The sequence below is a fragment of the Panicum hallii genome, chromosome 9 (assembly GCF_002211085.1).
Source record: "Panicum hallii strain FIL2 chromosome 9, PHallii_v3.1, whole genome shotgun sequence".
NCBI lineage: Eukaryota > Viridiplantae > Streptophyta > Magnoliopsida > Poales > Poaceae > Panicum > Panicum hallii.
In genome coordinates this window covers 938,171-958,406 of record NC_038050.1, presented here as the reverse complement: position 1 = coordinate 958,406, position 20,236 = coordinate 938,171, and the positions used below count along the sequence as shown (strand labels likewise).

The 20,236-nt window shown below is 46.9% G+C and overlaps 3 protein-coding genes and 1 non-coding gene across 5 annotated transcripts; all 4 read right to left on the bottom strand.

Moving 5' to 3' along the window:
- Positions 1-367: 367 nt before the first annotated feature.
- On the bottom strand, positions 368-441 carry TRNAV-AAC. The gene has a single exon. It is a non-coding gene; the product is annotated as a tRNA-Val (tRNA).
- Positions 442-618: 177 nt separating this feature from the next.
- Positions 619-4,694, bottom strand: LOC112873994 (pentatricopeptide repeat-containing protein At3g13880-like). The gene is made up of 2 exons (XM_025937123.1): positions 2,880-4,694; positions 619-2,081 (listed from the first exon to the last, which is right to left on the bottom strand). Exons 1-2 carry the CDS (start codon positions 4,634-4,636, stop codon positions 1,325-1,327), a joined length of 2,514 nt encoding a protein of 837 aa, XP_025792908.1. The 5' UTR covers positions 4,637-4,694; the 3' UTR covers positions 619-1,324.
- Positions 4,695-12,637: 7,943 nt separating this feature from the next.
- LOC112876368 (phospholipase D delta-like) lies at positions 12,638-16,849 on the bottom strand. The gene is made up of 10 exons (XM_025940463.1): positions 15,643-16,849; positions 15,254-15,370; positions 14,935-15,129; positions 14,497-14,757; positions 14,344-14,412; positions 14,070-14,217; positions 13,724-13,872; positions 13,413-13,583; positions 13,089-13,286; positions 12,638-12,996 (listed from the first exon to the last, which is right to left on the bottom strand). Exons 1-10 carry the CDS (start codon positions 16,597-16,599, stop codon positions 12,703-12,705), a joined length of 2,559 nt encoding a protein of 852 aa, XP_025796248.1. The 5' UTR covers positions 16,600-16,849; the 3' UTR covers positions 12,638-12,702.
- Positions 16,850-17,155: 306 nt separating this feature from the next.
- LOC112878134 lies at positions 17,156-19,992 on the bottom strand. 2 transcript variants are annotated; one of them, XM_025942551.1, is made up of 3 exons: positions 19,691-19,992; positions 18,163-18,308; positions 17,156-17,521 (listed from the first exon to the last, which is right to left on the bottom strand). In XM_025942551.1, the coding sequence occupies exons 1-3, from the start codon at positions 19,881-19,883 to the stop codon at positions 17,507-17,509; spliced, it is 354 nt and encodes a 117-aa protein (XP_025798336.1). In that variant the 5' UTR covers positions 19,884-19,992; the 3' UTR covers positions 17,156-17,506. The 2 variants fall into 2 exon arrangements, with proteins under 2 accessions (XP_025798336.1, XP_025798337.1); XM_025942552.1 differs by having other exon boundaries at positions 18,193-18,308.
- Between the last annotated feature and the right edge of the window lie 244 nt (positions 19,993-20,236).

Sequence of the window (20,236 nt, the reverse complement as noted above, 5' to 3'; positions counted from 1 at the left end):
ACCGGAGGACAGGCAACCAATGGTTGGCACCTGCACGCGCGGACAGTGCTGCTGGGACCCTTGGCCCTTGGGTCGCAGTTGCAACGAGAGGCCGGTCCCAGTTAATAGGAAAGGCCAGATAAGATAACAGCTGACACTGACACGACAAACGTACATTAGATGCAGCCTTTGGCTTGTTGTTCAGCTGCATGAGCTCAAACAAGTAGTAGTGTGGAGCAACTGGCAACACTGAAACTTCTGAGACTCCAATGCTTAACATGCTTTAATTAATCAGCCTTGGCAGTGCACAACACGGAGCGCGAGAATGCTGTGCCTGTGCTGCTGGCTGCTGCAGAGAGAGAAAATAAAACAGTGCAAAAAAAAAGCTTGGCTTCGCCCGGACTCGAACCGGAGACCTTCAGTGTGTTAGACTGACGTGATAACCAACTACACCACGAAACCCTGGTGTTATGCCTGATACAATAATTTATATAATCATTGATACTAGTTACATATCTGCTGAAAACAGTGTAGTGACTGCCGTCAGAACGAAAACAGATAAGGAAAATGATCTACTGATACCTTTTACTCCAACACAACAATGATACCCAACCTGTACCCAAAATTTCTTCAGTCACGTGCAACAAATGAGTCATTTTCCTAGTTTTATATACACTCTGCCAATTGCAGAACTTTATAAGCAGATCAGAAATATGTATATACATGTATCAGCTGTAATTCTGCCTTCTTCTTCTATAGAAATCAGTGAGCCTAAACGAGGGACCCTACCGCCAGGCTGTGGGACAAAAAAGAAAAACAGAAATATCTTCAGCTCCAAAATGTAAGATGTCAGGTATCTGCTAGTTCTCAGTTTCTATGGCATACGAGGGCTAAGGCAGAGCATCCACTGGACTAACAGGTACTTCACATGAAGCTCTGAGGTGCGCTGGACTGCTGGTCTAGTGTCCACCATAGCCTTAGCCAAGTAACATTAGCTATTCTGCCCAACACATCCAGCTATCTAGTAACAGGAGATATTCCTGTTACTTCATCTAGTTGAATAGTGAAACGCAGTCTGCTTTCACATCTCCAGCAGCACCTTCCTTGATGGTTGTTTATCATGAAGCAATAAAGCTCTGGAGGTGGACATCATCAACCACATTCATCCTCTGCTGAGTGGACTGTAATCACATGTTGTTTATCACTGCCATCATGTCATATTACGCAACCAATTGGGTCAGATGGCTAGCAACTAAGCTTGATTTTCTTGCATATTCAGTTCTGCCAGTCGCAGCTTTACCTGTCCTAAGTATCTTACTCCAGAGGAGACGTATATGGCTTCTGGTTACCAGTAGTCTCGGCAAGAGCATGAACCTTGACTAAAATGATGAAAGCGAGCAGGATCTCTGATAATGATTTCCCTGTTTTCACCTTCGGACAGCAGCTTCAGCGTCTCATGGCTTTCCCAGGACATGTTTTGATTCTTCATAACTCTTACAGGAGCAGTGTTTGGCAAAGTAGACAGCCCAAGAGCGACCACCAACAATTCACCATGTTTGCTGATTGAGTTCTCACCAACCTTTCTGGCTTGGAATCCCAACTCCCAAACATTCATTCCACCATGCTCAGTCTTCTGTTTCACCCTAACCAACAACTCTTCCAACCTTGTGAAAGATTCAGGTTTCTGTGAGCAAGAATTATCTCCATCAGCAAATTGATGGATGGATCCTCCAAACTCGGCCCAACTAATCCCAGCCTCCTTAGTCATTCCTCGCTCTCTCATCTGGCCTCTTGTCCGCATAGCAAGTGAGATTTTGCCAGCATCCATGTATAAGCTGTACAGCATGACATAGGAACTAGCAGCAGAAGGTTCAAGCGTCATTAGTTTTTCTCCTATTTTTACACCCCTATTTTTGTCCCCATTGATTCTGCAGGCACGCAATAGCGCATGCCAAAGTACTGCATCGTTTTCTAATCCAGACCTCATTATGAAATCTTCAGCATCAGCCACCTTCCCAACATGGCCTAGGAGGTCAACCATGCAAGCTATATGATTTACATCGGGGACAAAGCCATAATCTGACACCATGCTCTCATAATGCCTGCATTATACAATAGAAAAAAACATGTGATCAATTACAGATAATGTTCAGAAGTGGGAAAGAAGTAAAAAAAAAGGAATATGCGTTCATTTTGTTCATTTCTGTGTGGTTGTATAGTAAATTCTGCAATTAGGGTTACATGCAGAGTTGTAGACATCGAAAATTCTTTTTTTAAAAAAAATCTGACGTCTAAAATTCTTCAAGATACAGTATGATTAGCCGTACATGCTAAGTGGGAATCAAGTAACAGAAAAAAAGGTATGTCAAACTCAAACCCTCCACCTTTTACATCCGGGCTTGGGACCGGCACTGGCGGTGTTATTTCAAGTCTGACAATCCTACAAGTTTCTGCATCTTGTAATTTAAACGCATTCCTCGATGCAGCCAGCATGCACAACTAATTTTCTGTCTTGCAGGAGGGTATGGCGTCACCCTATGGATGACCTTGGTATGTCTTTAGGTTATGCATATCAGCTACATACTATATATTAGATTAGTGCAGGAGCAAGTTTCATGGTTTTAAATTTGGATAGATATCAACTAATTTTTTAGAAAGATTTTGTTCTATTATCTACTATCAGCAATGCTAACTTTCTATCTGCAGTTCCCAGACTCTCACTTGGGCCTAGTTGCAACATTTAATTTGTGTAGGATAACTACAAAAATCCCACGTTGGCACAGGTATGTTACAGGTAGGCCGGAGTTAGGCGAGAAGCAATTGCTTACTGTATCTAAGAAACAATGAAACAAGGTTGTATATTGCTCATTTGGGGGGGGGGGGGGGGGGGGAAGGCATACCTGAAACCTTCATCTACCAGTCCCTGATGGCTGCAAGCAATAAGAACAGCAAGAAATGTGAACTTATTTACTACGACACCACAATCGAACATTTTCTTGAAGAGAAGTAGAGCCTCTCTTTCATGACCATGCACAGCATAGCTCAGAATCATTTGAGACCACGAGAAAGTATCCAGACATGATATTTTCTCAAATGTCTTCTTTGCAGCCTTAAGATCACCTGTACACCTATACATCTCAATCTGAGAATTGCCACAAAGAGTAAACTGATCGAACCCAGATTTGACTGCATAACAGTGTATCTGCTCACATGTTATGGGTACACTCAGAGCAGAACAGGCATTCATCACACCTGACATGGTGAATTGGTCTGGCTCCTTTTCCAGGTAAAGAAGCTCTTTGAACAAGTTGAGCGCCTTAAAAGAATGCCCATCCTGCACAAATGCTGTAATCATAGATGTCCATGTAAAAATCTCTTGCTTGGGAGTCCTATGGAAGCATCTCAGACTATCATCAACTAACTGTGCTTTTGCATATAGGTTAATCAGAGCATTTCCAATGAACTCGTCATATTCAAACCCACCGAGGATAACATGGGCATGTATCTGCCTCCCACATCGCACAGCATTGGTCAAATTGCAGACTTCAAGCACACTCTTGAGTGTAAACTTAGAGGGTCTTATCCTCTTCTGGAGCAAGTCTGCATAAAGCCTGACTGCTTCAATTCTAATCTCAGGACATGGCTCATTACCTAACCTAGCAAACCCTGCTATCATGGCATTGTAAATCACCACATTCTGGCCCGGAATGCAATCAAACACCTTGATGGCCTCCTCCAACCCACCGTTCTTTGCATACATGTCCACCATTGCACTCCCTACGAACACATCCAAGTCCAGACCAACCTTAACCACACAACCATGCAGCATCATGCGAACATCCTCCGAATCCTTGAGCTCAGAGCAAGCCTTCAGGATCCCACCCAGAGCGAAAGCATCCAGCTTCACCCCTGACCGGTGCATCCAGACAAGCACATTCACCGCCACCTCTGGCCAGCCCATCCGCACATACGCCAACAGAAGCAGGTTCCACGAAACCTCATCCCGCTCCTGCGCCCGATCAAACACCAGCCTCACCTCATCAATCATCCCACACTTGGCGTACATGTCGATCACCGAGTTGGTCACGAAAGAAGTCCGTGCAAGCCCACTCACCACGGCCAGCCCATGTGCGGCCCGGCCGCTCCTACCATCCCTCGCGCCGCCACATGCTGCCAGCACCGTGGCGTAGGTGAACTTATCCACGGCGACGGCGACGTCGCGCCGTGCGTCCCGGAAAGCGCCGAGCGCCAGGCGCGCGGAGCCCTGGCTGGAGTAACCGGCGATGAGCGTGTTCCAGGAGACAGCGTCCCGGCTCGGCATTCCGTCGAACAGGAGGCGCGCGTGCCGCATGTCGCCGCAGCGGGAGTAGGCGGCGAGCAAGTTGTTGCGCAGGAACAGGCCCGGCCGGTAGCCGGCGCGGAGCATGTGGGAGTGCGCGAGCCTGGCCAGCGCCAGCGACCGGGTCCGCGACGCGCGACGGAGGAGGCCGCTGTAGACCGATGGCTCAAGGGACGGGAGCCGGAGGCGACGGCGTGCGTGGCGCGGCGAAGCTTCAGGCGGCCGCGAACGTGCCGGAGGCGGAGGCGGGGTCTGGTTCGGATGTGCGAGGTGGTTTGGGAGGCGATGTTCCGGCGGCGTCTGTCTCTGCGGGAGCATCGAGTGCGGCGCGGCGCGGCGTCGGCGCTCGTGGCTGGGTTTTGCGAGGGTTCAAGCATTGGAGTAGCGACTTTCTTGAACACAAGTGATCACCTTGGAATTGGGTTCTTCACTGGGTCGTGGGTCTAAAGTTTTATTTACATGCGCATGCACATACTAAATAAGATAATAATATTTTACTTTTTGAACAAATTTTAAATTCTAGAATGATATATTTTTGGATCGGAGGCCACGTCCAATGGTAAAAAGATAACAGATAAAGAGATGATATTTGAGTATTTTCTATGGCCGTACAGCACATGCCGTAGCACATATTGGCAAGTGCTGCCTCCGTCGATATTACATAAAAGGTCACTGCTTCTGAATTGGAAGAGAGCGTACTCATGCCATTGAAAGCCAAAGAGGTTGCTGCACAAGAAGCTGAGCGATGTTCATTGCTGACAACGCTGAGCAAGAAAAGCCAAGTACCGTCATCAGGGCTCATGTCAGTAGCTACCATTTCTTATAGTAAAAAAAATTCAATTTACACTCTTAAACAATCATAAAAGTCTGATTCTCAACATACAAATATATAACCGGACAATAAGAACTATCCAACTGTTAAAATTGGACAAAAATTGACCTCTTTGGTTTCAAAGGTGGTTTTCATTTTACGGAAATTTAAAATATTCAAGTTTAAACTAAAAAAATCATAAGTACTTCATTTTAAATCAGAAAAATACGAAATAAGTGTCAATACTTTATTTTAGAAAATAAAACCTATCTGTTGGTACTCTAATTGTCAGTTAATTTGATCAATTTTCTTTATATTCCTAGTATTTATTTGTTTGTAGTTGCACCTATTATTTTTTAACAAATAAGATTCAAATAGATCATCAACAGATAGGTTACATTTTTAGAAATTTTTTTTATACTAGTTTCATATTTTTCTAATTTAAAATAAATTATTTTTAATTTTTTAAGATCCAAGCAGAATTTTTCAAATTTTAAAAAGCATACAAAACCATTTTGAAACCTAAATGGTCAAATTTATCCGGTTTTAACAGCTGGATGGTCTCTATTACCTAATTTGTAGTTAAAAGTTCAAAATTGGATGTTTGTGCTAGTTCTTGATCTGATTTGAGCAATGCCGCAACAGAAAGATATGCAGAAATGTCCTGCAGATCTTAGATTCACAATTGCCTTCATGATTGAGCTACTGCGGCGCCTGGTACGGGCTGGCGGCCATGCCTGGTACCAGGCCGTAGCCGACCGTGATGGTAAGATCGATGCAGCACCTGCGGGTCGATCTCAAGGCATGTTGATCCACACCGAACGTTGTGGTTGTTATCTTTCTTTAGATTATTCAGAGTGAGGGTTTGTCACTGCACCCTTTGATGTCCTTTGCCTTAACAATTCTTCAGAGCCAATCTCACGACCATGGCTGAGTACGGTGGCGTGTGACCGCATCAACCCCTGGGTCATCGTAGTGGTGAGTGAGATTTCTGCCTTGTCCAAGCATGATGATCTCAACATCTGATCAGACTACAGAGACATCGTATGGACATCAACAATCCCTCTCTTTTTTTCCTAAAACCAGCATACCGCATTCGTGCCTGAAATCTTTCAATGAGGACAGTCCCCGTTTTCTAAGTTACTACATGTCTACATCCAACATTTTCTAAGTTATTCGCTTAGGATGCAACTAGATTGAAACAAGCTGGGAGCCAATCCGACAAACGCAGTTGTGCCTTCATTTTTACTTGAAGGCCAGCAGGGCGAAAACCCGATGAAATAATGGTTCTTAATGTATATAAACCGCTATGCAGATCTGATGGTTTTCACACAAGCACTACGTATACTCTTGTCGATCTTTAAATTCTTTGCACAAACAAGATTCTGCAGAAGAAATAAGGTAACAGCTATTCAGTAGAAGATATCCAAAGAAATATCCAGTCGTTAAAGAAACACTTAATGGACAATAACTATGATGGTTGCATTATGCACACTTATGAGAAGGCAGATAGTCTAACCTGTGACTCTGCCTCCTGAACAAACTTTGGAAATCCCTTGTTACAGATCCCGAATCAATTGACCCGAAAACCTAGCCGAACTCCAAATAAAGCATAAAAAAAGTCTATGATATTACTAATAGCCAGTTGAACTTGAGAAGGTTCTAGATTAATTTGGAAATGGCAAGAGAGAGAATTTGCGATGCTTCATGGCAAGATAAAAATTTTCTAGAACGAGATATTTAGTATGGTTGGATAATGATGAGAAAATTCTAGAAATATATATTTTGTAAAGAAGAGTGTGGAATTTGCCACGTAGCAACATAAAACACTAATGAGCACTATAAATAGAAGTGTTCTCCTCCCTCTTGCCATGGTATAAGTGGTCTCAAGTAGGAAATGGCAAGGTTGCCACACAAGACAGGTCATACATAATAATTCCAGTATTACATTATTCCGCTAGGTAGTATTAGAAGTGTTTCCCTCCCTCTTGCCATGGCATAAGTGGTCACAAGTAGAAAATAGCAAGATTGCCACACGACACAGCTCATACATAATAATTCCAGCATTACATTATTCCGACAGGTAGTATTAGAAAGTATAAAAAATGGAAGATGATACAGATTCAAATACTGAGGCTTAAACTAATTCAACTGAAACAGATTACTGGTTTCCACAAGAAACTCTGGTCTTTGCACGATATCCTCTCAACCCTTCTCAATCTTCAACTTCCTATTCATTAACTATATTCAGAAGCACAAACTACCCCCGGCGTCGATCAAAAAGCGCTGAAGCTACTCGCATTCTACGGTGCAGCAAAGGGTACGTTCCAGTCGGAGGCAATCTGTATAAACGTGGATAAGCTTCAGGCATAATTATGAAGTGTGTCAGCACAGAGGAAGGCAAAGAGATACTCTAAGAGATTCACGAGGGCGTGTGCGGGAACCATGCGGCTTCTCGCACACTAATCGGCAAAGCGTTTCGTTCTAGTTTCTACTGGCCGACTGCTTCGGCTGATGCTGAAGCACTCGTCCGCTGGTGTACCAACTGCCAATTCTTTGGCAAACAGCCTCATGTTCCGGCTCATAACCTGATAACTATACCACCTTCATAGTCGTTTGCATGCTGGGGTTTGGATATGATTGGACCCTTCACAACTGCGCTAGGAGATTTCACACACGTGTTGGTGGCCATCGACAAGTTTATAAAGTGGATCAAGTACAAATCAATCGCAACGCTCACTGCTAATCGAGTGGTTACTTTCATATGCGACATCTTGCACCGCTTTGGCTTTCCCAACACTATTATCACAGATTTGGGATCCAATTTCTACTCGCATGAGTTCTGAGATTTCTGTGAACGCAGTTCCATTGAAGTCAAATATGTATCGGTAGCTCATCCACGGCCAATGGCTAGGTTGAGCGTGCCAATAGCTTGATTCTTGATGGACTGAAGAAAAGACTTTATGACGAGAACAGCAAAATAGGCGGCAAGTGAATCAACGAGATCTCATCAGTAGTCTGGGAGTTTCGCACACAACCAAGCAAAACCACAGACCAGTCACCTTTCTTTCTCGTATACAGGTTTGAAGCCATATTACCACCTGATGTCATGTGGAAGTCTCCACGACTGGATTGGTTCAAAGAAGGCGAGGCTGACAGTGCAAGACATCTTGAACTTGATTCAACTAAGGAAATCTGATGCAATGCATTGATGCAGTCGGCCCACTACCTACAAGAAGTTCGTCGTTACCACGACAGGAACATTCAACGACGCTCTTTCAATGTTGGAGATATGGTTCTTCGACGAATTCAGGATGATACAGGGCTTCACAAGCTTAACTCATGATGGGAAGGATCTTTCATTGTGCACAAGGTTACAGGCACTAGATCTTATTGCCTGCAATATCCGGATGGCCAAGAGGTACCAAATTCATGGAACATTGAACACCTACGACGGTTTCATCCTTGATCAACTGGGGCCATCTTCTATTTGTGTTTAGAGGTTGATCCTACCAGTACAACCCCATTTTACCGGTTTATAACTAGTACTACGTGCAATTTATGACCAGTACTACACGCAAGTTTATTGAAAGGGCCTCGCACCTATAATTCCAGTCCCTAATTATCAACTAGTCTCTTGATTTCTGATGGACTTTTGTGCCAATGCTTCCAATACAACTCCGTTTTACTGGTTACGATCGGTATCATATGCAAGTTTATTGAAGGGGCTTTGCTTCCTTATTTTTCAGTAACATATTACTTCTTGTCGACTTGTACACTATGTTATTGAAGGGGCCTTGCTCCTATGATAAGAATTTTACTTGTTCACGACTGGTTTCACACCTGTTCAACTATTTCGACTACTCCTAGTCGGAATCGATTCCTGGCTAGATGGCTTCATCGACTGCTCAAGCACCGGCTGCTACTTGCTTAATGCCTGGCCTCGGGGCTAGCGTCACCGTTATGCTAGGAGCTCGGGGCAAGACACTAAGCTAGAGATAGCTCTCATGATTACATGTTGGATGTTGTACATCTGCTTGACAATATCCAATCCAAGAGGATTTTTAAAATTTATCTTGGTAGAATGTTGGATGTTGTACATCTTGGTAGATGATTTTAAACTATTATTTCAGAGATTTTATTCCGAAATAAGGAGTTTTCAACTTGTTACCTAGTGGTTTTATCTAGTTTTTGGCTCAAGGCACAAAGATTAGTTTGAGAGGTAATTTTGGGTATTTACTAGAGATGTTATTTGTTTAACCATTTTTTCAGGAGATCTATCCCGAAAGAAGAGGTTTTTAAATTTACTACACTAATTTGCCCATGTTTATCATCAAATCTTTACCGTCATATATTGCATGCCACGATTCTTTGGATCCTTTATTCCAAACCTTGGAGATTTGAATTCAAGGCTCAGGGGCTGCGGGACTCGTGTCATCAGCGACTTATTTTTTCAAAATTTGCTAGAAGATAAGGACAGAAGACTCGAGACTACATTGACCCTTAGCCTGATTCTATGAGTCAACCTAAAACTCAGGGGGCTACTCCACATGGAGTGCGAGTTTAATCGCACCCCGTATAAAAGACTGGATAACTACTCGGAGCATGAGCACCTTACAGCCTCGACGCAGTCAAGGAAGTACTCGGAGGATACCTTCAAGACGAAGTTCGCGAGAATTTGAAGACGCCTTCAGAAATACTCGGACGCCTGCAGTACTCGGTTATGAAGAGCTCGGGGGCTTGTCAGACCCGGACATACAGGACTATCCACGTGGCACACTTCTCCTAGGATACAGGATGGGACATGGCCCACACCCTACATCTGTTGTGGCTACTCGTAATGCAGTAGGATTAATCGTACAGTATTTAGACTAGTTGGATACGGTAGGAAACTACCCGAGAAGTACTCGGGTAGGACTCATAGGCTTGTATCCGATTAGGATTTTCATGTAAATATGTCCTCTCAGACTATATAAGGGCAGATAGGGACTCTTTCGGGGACAATAATCATCAAAAGCAATACAAAACACACAGGACGTAGGGTATTACGCTCTCGCGGCCTGAACCTATCTAAAACCTTGTGTTTCTTTGCACCATCGAGTTTCTAATCTCGGGGACACCTTATCTACAAACTCACCACCTCGAGAGTATCTCTCGATGAGCATGGCGGTAAGTAGTGCCGTTTTGGAATTGCATTTTGCAAAGGGATTCACAACATAGCACAATATACACGGAACCTGAAACGAGAAAGATGCAGGGCACATATCACAAGTTTTGATGATTCTGGCAATGCGACAACCATTTATATTTTTTCCCCAACTATTTTTCACTAAAACAAAATCATCTCATGATGGGCTCTTGTCCCCCGTTGCGGTCATTTTGTTTGCGCTTTGCTGCACAAAGTTGAGAAGAATTCGGCACCTCGTTTTGGTGATGGCAAAATATGTTAAAACTGAAAGTTTAATTACGGTTGCCTGTTCTTTCAGATAACAAGTACAGTGTGAATCACTAGTTCCAAATTGTTTGCACTAACCACCATTGACTTGAACATAGAATAACCGCTTGTTGATCTTCAGACAACGAGGCTCAGCGTTGTTCTTCCTTGTTGAAGTGGAGCTTGCAACGCAATCTGTCTCTAAAACATGAGAGGACTCTTGCGAAATTCACTTCCATTTTTTTTCCTTTCTAGCTTTATGTTCAGAGAACGACTTTGGAATGGTAGTTCTTTTAGCCGATAAGAACCAAAGAACAGCTCCCGCATCGGGACGCGCGCACTTTTCAGGACGTCCTGGCGAGGCGTTCCGTGAAACAGGAGGCCGGCGTGCCGCTTGTCGCCGCAGCGGGAGTGCGCGACGTGCAGGTTGATGCGAAGGAACAAGCGCGGCTGGTAGTAGCCGGCGCGGATCACGTGGCAGTTTGCGAGCCTGGCCAAGGCCCGCGACGCGCACCGGAGGATGCAGCCGTAAGCTGACGACTCCAAGGGAAATAGAGGCGGCGGCGGCGAGCACGGGCTGGCCTTGGGCACGGAATGGACGGGCGGCGGCGAGCAGAGTCCAGTTATCTTCTCATCATCGATGATCGATCCAAGAAAGAATCGACGCTATACCCAAATGCACCGCGCCATGCCGCGCGCGGCGGCGCTCATCATGACCCATGGAACTCGCCAACCTCGAGCCGGTGCCGGCACCGATCTGACCGAAGATGGCTACGACAGGCAGCGCGCGATCGGCGGCGGCCATACGTGCTGGATTCGACCATATCATTCGACAGGAACCCCACGCCCGGGGCGCGGCGGCTCTCCGGCGAGCCACGGCGGCACGGCAGGGGTGGACGGTATTTCAAATACCGTCCACCCCTGGGTCTTGTTGGCCGTTGGATCGGGCTCGTACGGTCCAGATTGGAGGACTCCGTCGCCCTCGTCAGGCAGGCGCGGCCACGCCCGGCGCCCGCGCGGGAGCTGGATGGCGCCAGCGCCATGCCGCCATGGCGGACGCTGGAGGCCCAGGTCCGGTGCGCCTCTTGGAGCGGGTGGAGCACGCTCGCGAGCTCGCTGGCAAAGGATGCGGGGGAACTTCGCCGCCATTTCCTTGGAGAAGAGCCCGCCTCACGCGCTCTGGTCTGGGCAACCGTCCGATGGGGCCGCAGGCTTGTACCTTGTCGTCGCCGCGAGCGTGGGCTTTCTATGGAAGTTCCATTGCAACTTAGTTTTACCTTATGTAGCTAGTAGCTTCATGTAAACCGAAGAACAGCTCCCGCGCCGCGACGCGCATGTTCCAGGAGACGGCGTCCAGCGTTCTGGCCCGGCGCGGCGTGCCGCATGTCGCCGCAGCAGGAGTACGCGGCGAGCCGACGAGCAGGTTCTTCCGCCGGAACAGTCCCGATCGGTAGTAGTCGGCGCGGGTCTTGTGGGAGTGCCCAGCGCTAGTGGCTCGGCGACGCGCGCCGGAGAAGGCCGCCGTAGGCCCACGGTTCCAGGGGGAAAAGAGGCGGCGGTGATGACCATTTTGTGGCCGTCGTTCGAAAGGCTCGGGGAGGAAGGAGAGGGAGTTAACCAATGCCTGCGGCACAGGGGCCCTCCGGCGAGCCACGGTGCGCAGCAGAGGTGGCGTGGCGTCCTTGCCACAACCGGGGCGCGGACGGTAATGACCGGGGGTGGACGGTATCCCAAATACCGCCACCCTGGGTCCCTGAAATCCGTCCGATCGAACGCGTGCGGCCCGGATCAGACGTGGATTGCGTTCGGGGCTGATCGAGCTGCACGGTGGGTGGCATGGTGCCACGGCGGAGGCCGGAGGCTCGGGTCGGATTGATCACCAGATCGTGGAGCAGCAACCGGCGTCGATCCTGCCGGTCGAGGACGCCGGGAACTCCGTTGCCGCTGCCTTCCAAACAGCTCGTGCGCTCTGGTCTGGGCACGTCCATGGAACCGGCCTGACAGGAGTGCGGCATTCATCCCTGAAATCTTTCATGAGGACAATCCCTGTTTTTTTTAAAAAAAAGTTGCATCCAACATTTCTAAGGCATCGAGCTACAAGACATGTCACCAACCAAGAAGAGACGAGGACATTCTTGGTTACGTGGTCAGGGCATTGGGCAGCGACGACTGCGTGCCGAGGACCTTGCCGCCGACGTCCGGGAAGCACTCGTGCCCCGGCAGTGGCCCGACCTGGCCGTCCTTGCCCACCTGGACCGGATACCTCAGCAGGTGGCCCCTCGTCTCCTCCATGTCCGGCGACACGTACTTCTGCCAGTTCTCCTCCGCCATCTCGTTCACCCGCCGGACGCACTCCTCCGTCTCCGGCCGCCAGAAGCACTCCTCCACCGTGCCCAGGTGCTCCGCCCATAGCGACATCCTGTACCCGTACACCTGCAGACGATAAGTCGCAGTGATTTATATGAGCTCTCATCTCGTGCCGACAGTCTTAGGGGAATTCACCACTTGATCAGTGATCAACTTACCTGGCCGCGAGGAGGGCCTGTGTTTCCAGCCCACTTGTAGTGCGGTTGGTACGCGCCCATCGCGATCTCGGTGTCCCTGGAGCCTTCCATGGACCTCTGGTTTATGTTGGCTGATCCGATGATGACGTACTCGTCGTCGACGATCATCCCTTTCGAGTGCACGTAGATCATGAACCTCCGGAATTTCTGGGCCACGTGCTGGAGGTTTTCAGGAACAGAAAAAACATAACATCAGTCTTTGATACCAGTCGCGTTCAATCGGAAAGCATGCTTGGTGTTTCTGCGCAAGGAAATTGTGATAGTGGTTAGCTAAATGTATCATACCAGAGGAGAGTTGTCATTGCATAAGGTCTTTGGAGATGAGATGTCACCATCGGCGAGCTCGCGTCTGCCGAGGCAGTAGAAATTCAGGTAATCTTGCGGATGGGCGTCAAGGAGACCCTGGCTCTGAAGAGCATCCGCCACAATCTTGTACATCATAGACATGGTTTGCCCCTTCAAAACAAAATCATGTCAAAACATGATGATCTTCCCAGAGAAATCGTGTGCCATGCCACTATTTATGGGATGTGGTTGTCTATTCCAGAGTCTATTTTCAGTTCATAATAGAGTGATAAATATGATGGGGAGCAAACCTGCCAAAAGAGGATTTGCTGCATAGGAGCCGTGGTTGGGATTCCTTCAGGCCACATTGGTATGACAATGTAGACTGTAAATCGCTCCTTTGCCTTGATCTTGCTTGCAATCTTCAAGGCCAGCTCAATGGGTATTAAATTATCCGCACCTGATCGCATGAGACATTTCCCTTAATATCTATTCCAAACAAATAGCACTTAATTTGCTGAATGTGAAACTAAAATATGCAAGTAATTACTGGTTCCAAAGCAAAGAAAATTGCAGATAACAAAAAAACAAGCTATTAGCTTCCGTTGCAACTAGATTGAAACAAGCTGGGGGCAAATCCGACAGACGCACTTGTACCTGCATTTTTACATGAAGGCCAGCAAAACGAAGACCCGATGAAATACTGGTTCTCAATGTATATAAACCGCTGTGCAGACCTGATGGCTTTCACATAAGCACTATGTATACTCTTGTCAATCATTAAATTCTTTGCACAAACAAGATTCTGCAGAATAACATCTATTCATTAAGAGAAGATATCCAAAGAAATATCCAGTCGTCAAAGAAGCACTTAATGGACAATAATTATGACGGTCATTATGAACATTTATGAGAAGGCAGGTAGCCTAACCTGTGACTCTGCCTCCTGAACAAGCTTTGGAAATCCCTTTACGGATCCTGAATCAATTGACCTGAAAACCTAGCCAAAGACCAAAATAAGCAAAAAGAAAAAGAAAATTCATGACATTACTGAAACGTTTGACATCAAAGCTAAGTACTGCACCTGTACATGCCAGTTTTCTGGGTCCCGTTCGTCACAAACATGCGCATTTGCTTCATCTGTAGCTGGTGAAACAATCCATGACATCCGGTTTAGTTTTATCAGTGTGTCATACTGCCAACTTGCAACTCTCTTAAGGTTAACTTTCCATTTTGTAGCTTTCCTCCATCGCTGTTCAAAGTTTGTCAGTATATCATAGGCAGCAGGACCCTCAACTTTGCAATGTAAATCATGCCAAGGTTGTCTTGGTCCATGGGAATTAACCTGCAAATCAGAAAAGGATGCACTGATGTTGATTTTTTTAAAAGAAAGAAAAGTTGGTGATAGTGTATCTAATAGCTGTTGCTAAATTTAACTGAAACCCCTTTTCAATTTTTAATTTCAAATATTTAGGTAAGGGCATGAATATAACCCAAAAGAATTATGAACAAATGAACTTACTGGAAATGTAGGGTTATGAAAGTCCTTCTTGAAAACAGTATCAAGGTCTTTGAAAAGCCTATGTTCAGGTGTATCATATCTGCCATCACACAAGTCAAGACCACCAATGAAAGCAGTTATTTTGCGATTGTTTCCAGCAGCTTGTGAATCAAGAATTACACATTTCTGATGATGTGTAAATAAAGTTCCAACAACCTGGAGGAAAAAACTCAACATTAGCAAGCGTATACAGTAAATGTTGGAACATTGTAGGCAGATATGTGCAGTAACAATTAGCAAGGCAGTTAATTTTAGCACTGCATTGGGTAGGAACCCTCACCTGCTGCTTGAAGATGCTAAGTTTGTTGCTGGCATAACGAGGAACCAGTACACAGTATACTCCTGAATGCCTGAAAAACTTTCTAGTTTCCTCATCATGTGTATGCATGACACCATCCTGCATTCAACCTAAATTATTTCTATCAGACTATACGTTCTCAATGAGGGGTCTTTTACTTCTTCTAATGGATGAAGATTATGTAGGGTAAATCTAAAATTAACTCAACAGTATAAAATCGTGGGTAATCCTACAACACAGTGGTGTTGTTTGTCGGTAACTAATTCAAAAACATGGATAATAGCCACTCGTAAAGTCATACTGTAACTTAGGGAGTTCATATTGGCGCTTTTATAGAGAGCAAATTTGTGTTGGAAATAGATAAGCCATACCGTTTTGAAAAGGAACTTGTCATGCGACGTCTTGTCATCCCAAAGCAACACCACGACGCGGACTCCCTCCTGAACCTTTCCCTTGAGGAGCTCCCCGAGGGTTGGCGGTGTTCCACCGGGCATTGGCTTGGCAGGCTCCCTCACAAGCTTGACAGGGTGATAAATGGACCAGCCGACCATATAAACAAGATGGTGAGCTTGGATGATGGCGTGGCAAATGTCCTCCCAACATTTTCCATGCTCGTAAATCCTATCACCATCTACCTCAATCTTAGGTAGATTGCCATCGGCGACATGAGCATCCTGATAGAGAGTGACACGGCCTCCTCGCCGGAGAGGGAAGTAGGCGTTGGGCACGCCGGAGTACTGAGGGCCGGCGTCCACCCCATCCTTGTACAACGGGTTGTCCTCAATCGGCTGGTATCGAATTGAGAGCTGCAGCTCCGGCGTCGGTCTCGGAGAGTTGCTGCTGCAGTGGCCCTCGACGGGGAACCAGCCGCTGACGAGCGCCCCGGTGGCGATCTTCTCGACGGGCACGGAGGCGACGCCGATGAGCTGCGCCCCGAAGACGTCGTTGTCCTTGACGTGGAACTCGACCCGGGCGGCCGCGTGCGCGACCTCGACGCGGAAGTGCTCCTCCCAGCGGGGGTTCTCGGAGTTGGGGATCACGCGGGTCTGCGCGACCGTGGCGCCGGCGAGGCAAACGGAGACGTAGGGGTCGCTGGTGATGATCTTCTTCTTGGCCGACATGCTGCTGCCCCGGCGAAGGGTGTCGAGAGGAGCGGGGCGGTCCCCGCCGCAGGACCCCGCGCCGCCGCCGGCGCAGGCGCTGAAGCACCGGCGCATCCGCTCCGACATGATGTCCATGTTGGGGAGGCATCTGGCCTCGACGATGCGGATGTCCAGGTCGCCGTGCAGCAGCACGGCGGCTTCGGGCTCCGCCGAGCCCTTGCCCATGGCAAGGATGCTCACCGGCCGGCGGGCGCGGAGACCAATGAGCCGGGCGAATCAGAACGTGGCTAGCGCGCCATGACGGCGCCGGCCTTGGGCGCGCAGGGAGAGTGGCGGCGCGGGGTGGAGGCGCTCGCGCGCGAGACGTGGAGCACGGACTAGGGGAAGAAGGGGACGGAGGAAGAGGAGCGGCGAAACGGGGAGGGCGGCGTGCGGGAGTTTGGCGCCGGCCTTGCCGCTGCCATTTTTGGTCAGCAGTTGCCAGTTGGCTTTGGAGTTTGAACCGCCGTGCTTGCCTCCACAAGGAGGGGCGCGCGGTGCCGGTGCCACGTGGGCGTGGGACGAGCCTCCCGAGGGAGGCGTGGCCTATCGCGTGGATTCGGGGGCACGATCCACCGGCCACGCCTGCTGCCGATAACCTAAATTTTGCCAGAAAGACAAATCTTGATAGTGGGTCGATTGAACCTATTTGAATAGCCCAACAGTAGATTTAGCCAGGTTTTGTTTAGGAAGCCAACAAAGAAAGTGTACTGTTCAAAAGGTCACAAGGAGTACGCAGGGAACAAGGTGAAATGAGCGATCATCACTCAAATTTGTACAGAAAAATTCTGGAAGAACTTAAGCATACAGATAAGCTTAAGGCACACACCCGAAACGGATTGAGTAATAATGCGTACACCAATGTAACGCGCATGCATGCTGCGAACTAGTTCGCATGATGAAAAACTTATTCCTGGCCACCAAGCCGTCATTTCAACAAAGCTTACAAAGCTCATGCAGTGTGCATCCCGGTCACCAGACCACAATTGGAATAGGTTTGCACAAGTGTAAACAAATCTCAGAAGTGAGTCACATCTAACTTTAATGGCATACTCCAAAACTCCATCAAGATGGACCATTCAACGGGCAGCGATTACTTGTCCTCCCCCTGATGGAAGAAAATAAAATGATAAGAGTCTAAAACCAAAAATTTGTTCACATAAAACAAGTGCGCACTGCACTCCATTCTACTAGAAGTAAAAGTTCATATTATAATCATCAGGACTCCTTCCGGTGGGGTTTTAAAAGGCAGAGGTTCACCCAAGGATAGCCATACAATATTTATCCAAAATACTATCTGAGCTCAATTCAAGAACTTTTTAACCTAAGGATAGCAACGTGATTTCACCTAAGTTTATAATCAACGTGTATACCCATTTTCTCTTCTGCAATCACCAAAAGTGGTGTGCTTACAACAAAGCATCGATAAATGGCATTCAGAAGATCACCAGAGTTCTCTTTGCAGGGGCAAAACAAATAATACCAAGATAAAGTCCATTGATTGAAGATGAATGAAGTAGGCATTATCCACAGGATAACATACCTAACGAATTATCAAAATCTGTACACGATGATGTTCATAACCATATAGCTAGTAACTTAAGCATATACCAGATAAAGACACATTGGCCAAGCAAAAAGTGAGAGACCATCTCTGGAAATTTTGTGAAAGCTTACTATATAACAATGATGTTTAACCAGTCAGCAGATAGATCAACCAGGATTTACTGAAAAGGAGAGAGCAGTTACTTCAGAGTAGGCAGAAGGAACATTCCATACTTTGGGTGACCACTTTGGAGGAGCACCATTGAATAAGTATGAGCATTCAGTGTATGCAGCTCCTATCCCCACACCAGCTCCAAGGGCAACCGAAGCCCAGCGAGTAGTAGGGCTACCTGTAAAAAAAAAAAAGAGCACACAGCCCAACATGTAAACATATGTAACCCAATAGTCAACGTTTCAAGCATGTAAACTTTGTTCTCCTGCAATTAGCATGTTCAGCGTATTACTATGGATGGTTCAAAAGTTAATAGGAGTGCAAGTCTAAGGCTAATTTAGAAAGTTTAGTGGACCTCTAATAACTTAATATTGCTTGCTAAACATACTCATGAACTATGAAGTATCGTGTTCAAGATAGACAACTAAAGACAAAAAAAGAGGTGGTTTAAAGGAAATAAGGTCACCTCAGGTAACAAGAAAGTGTTTCAGAAAAAAAAAGAGGCAATACAATATACAAGAAACAAGCTGCACTCAGAAGAAGGCAGAGAATTAACCAGACAACTTCTGGAAATAAAATGAAGTCCAAATTTAAGTAACAAAATTACAGATTATTCCATAAAATAGGCAGGAAAATTAGTTGATAATCAGATACTGATTCTCAGATAGCCTCACATCAATGATCACCCAGAATAATACATGTTACATGATATAATCAATTGGCTGTGCCATTAGAAAACAAAGGTGAAAGTATGGCAAATTAGAGGCCCACAGGTTCTGCAAACAACATTATAGAATTCATTGTATGAGTAAGAAGCAAACTAACCTACCTAAATTGCTTGGGACTAAAAGGCTCTCCCGTTCATATCCACATCTGAGTGCTTTGCAGTAGTGGTACAATTATTAATGATCTAGAACTCCAAAAGACGACATGCGAATGAGCATAAAAGAATTAAACCAGCACAAAGGTTCCTAATACAAGTTCATCAGACCAATTAGCAGGGCAATCAGCAGATACAAAAGCACAATGAGCCACAAGTTTTGCTAGCAACCATAGTCATCACCAATCTAACAAGCAACATAAGCACGTAGCCACAGGTAGCACGCTCCCTAATCTAACGACAACACCATCACAAGGACATTTCAACGCCCTCAATTCCCCGTGTTCAGTTTAATTTTCTCATTCGGCAGCCATTGATTCAATGACACTACAAATAATAGCGCGAAATTCATTTGCAGATGAATCCACAGCTCAATTCCGTAAAATGTGACATGTTAATCACAGGAGATAGCACGAAATAATAGCTCTACTGTACCCTGAAGCAATCAGATCGTACATAATGTGCAAAGGATGGTATCAATTGGAGAAGCCTCAGAAGCGTAACCAACTTAGCTTGTCCTGCATCGGGGCAGGCTGATCAAAATGGAGAACAAGCATCCCGCATCGCACTAACCCTAAACCAACAAACGACCCTACCAAATCCATCCCCGAAACACCAAGCGGGCCGCGACCAGATCTCAGGAAACAAAGCGCAATGAGGAGGCAAGCGGGTTTCCTTACGGAAGAGGAGGAGGCCCGCGAAGGCGCCGGCGAGGGAGGAGTAGGCGACGCGGCGGATGGAGAGGTCGAGGCACGCGTCCCACTTGGCGTCCAGATCGTACCGCGGCGGGATCCCCGACTTGGGAGGCGGGGACGAGGTCGCCGGCGCCGGCGGGGTCGGGGTGGGGGCGGCGTTCTCGGTCGCCTCCGCCATGGCGAGGGTTTCGCGACACGAGGAGAGGGGGCCGACGCGATTCGGGGGAGGCAGAGACACAGAGAGAGAGGCGGAGACAGCGGGGGCGGCGTTGGTTGCTTGCGCTTGCGCTCTTCTCTGCGGGAATGCCGTGCCTTGGAACCTTTTGGGTCGGGTGCGAAGGCGTGGCAATCCGGGCCGGGCCAGGAAAAGGCCAGTTTTGTTGCGGGTCAAACAAATAGCTATCGAGGGCCTGGCCCAACCGGCCTTTGTATCCCGGGGACTGCAAAAGAAATATTTTTTCCGACTACCTTTTTTTTATTCCAATGGTGACGCAAATGCATTAATATTCACACACAGAGCCACAAATAGGT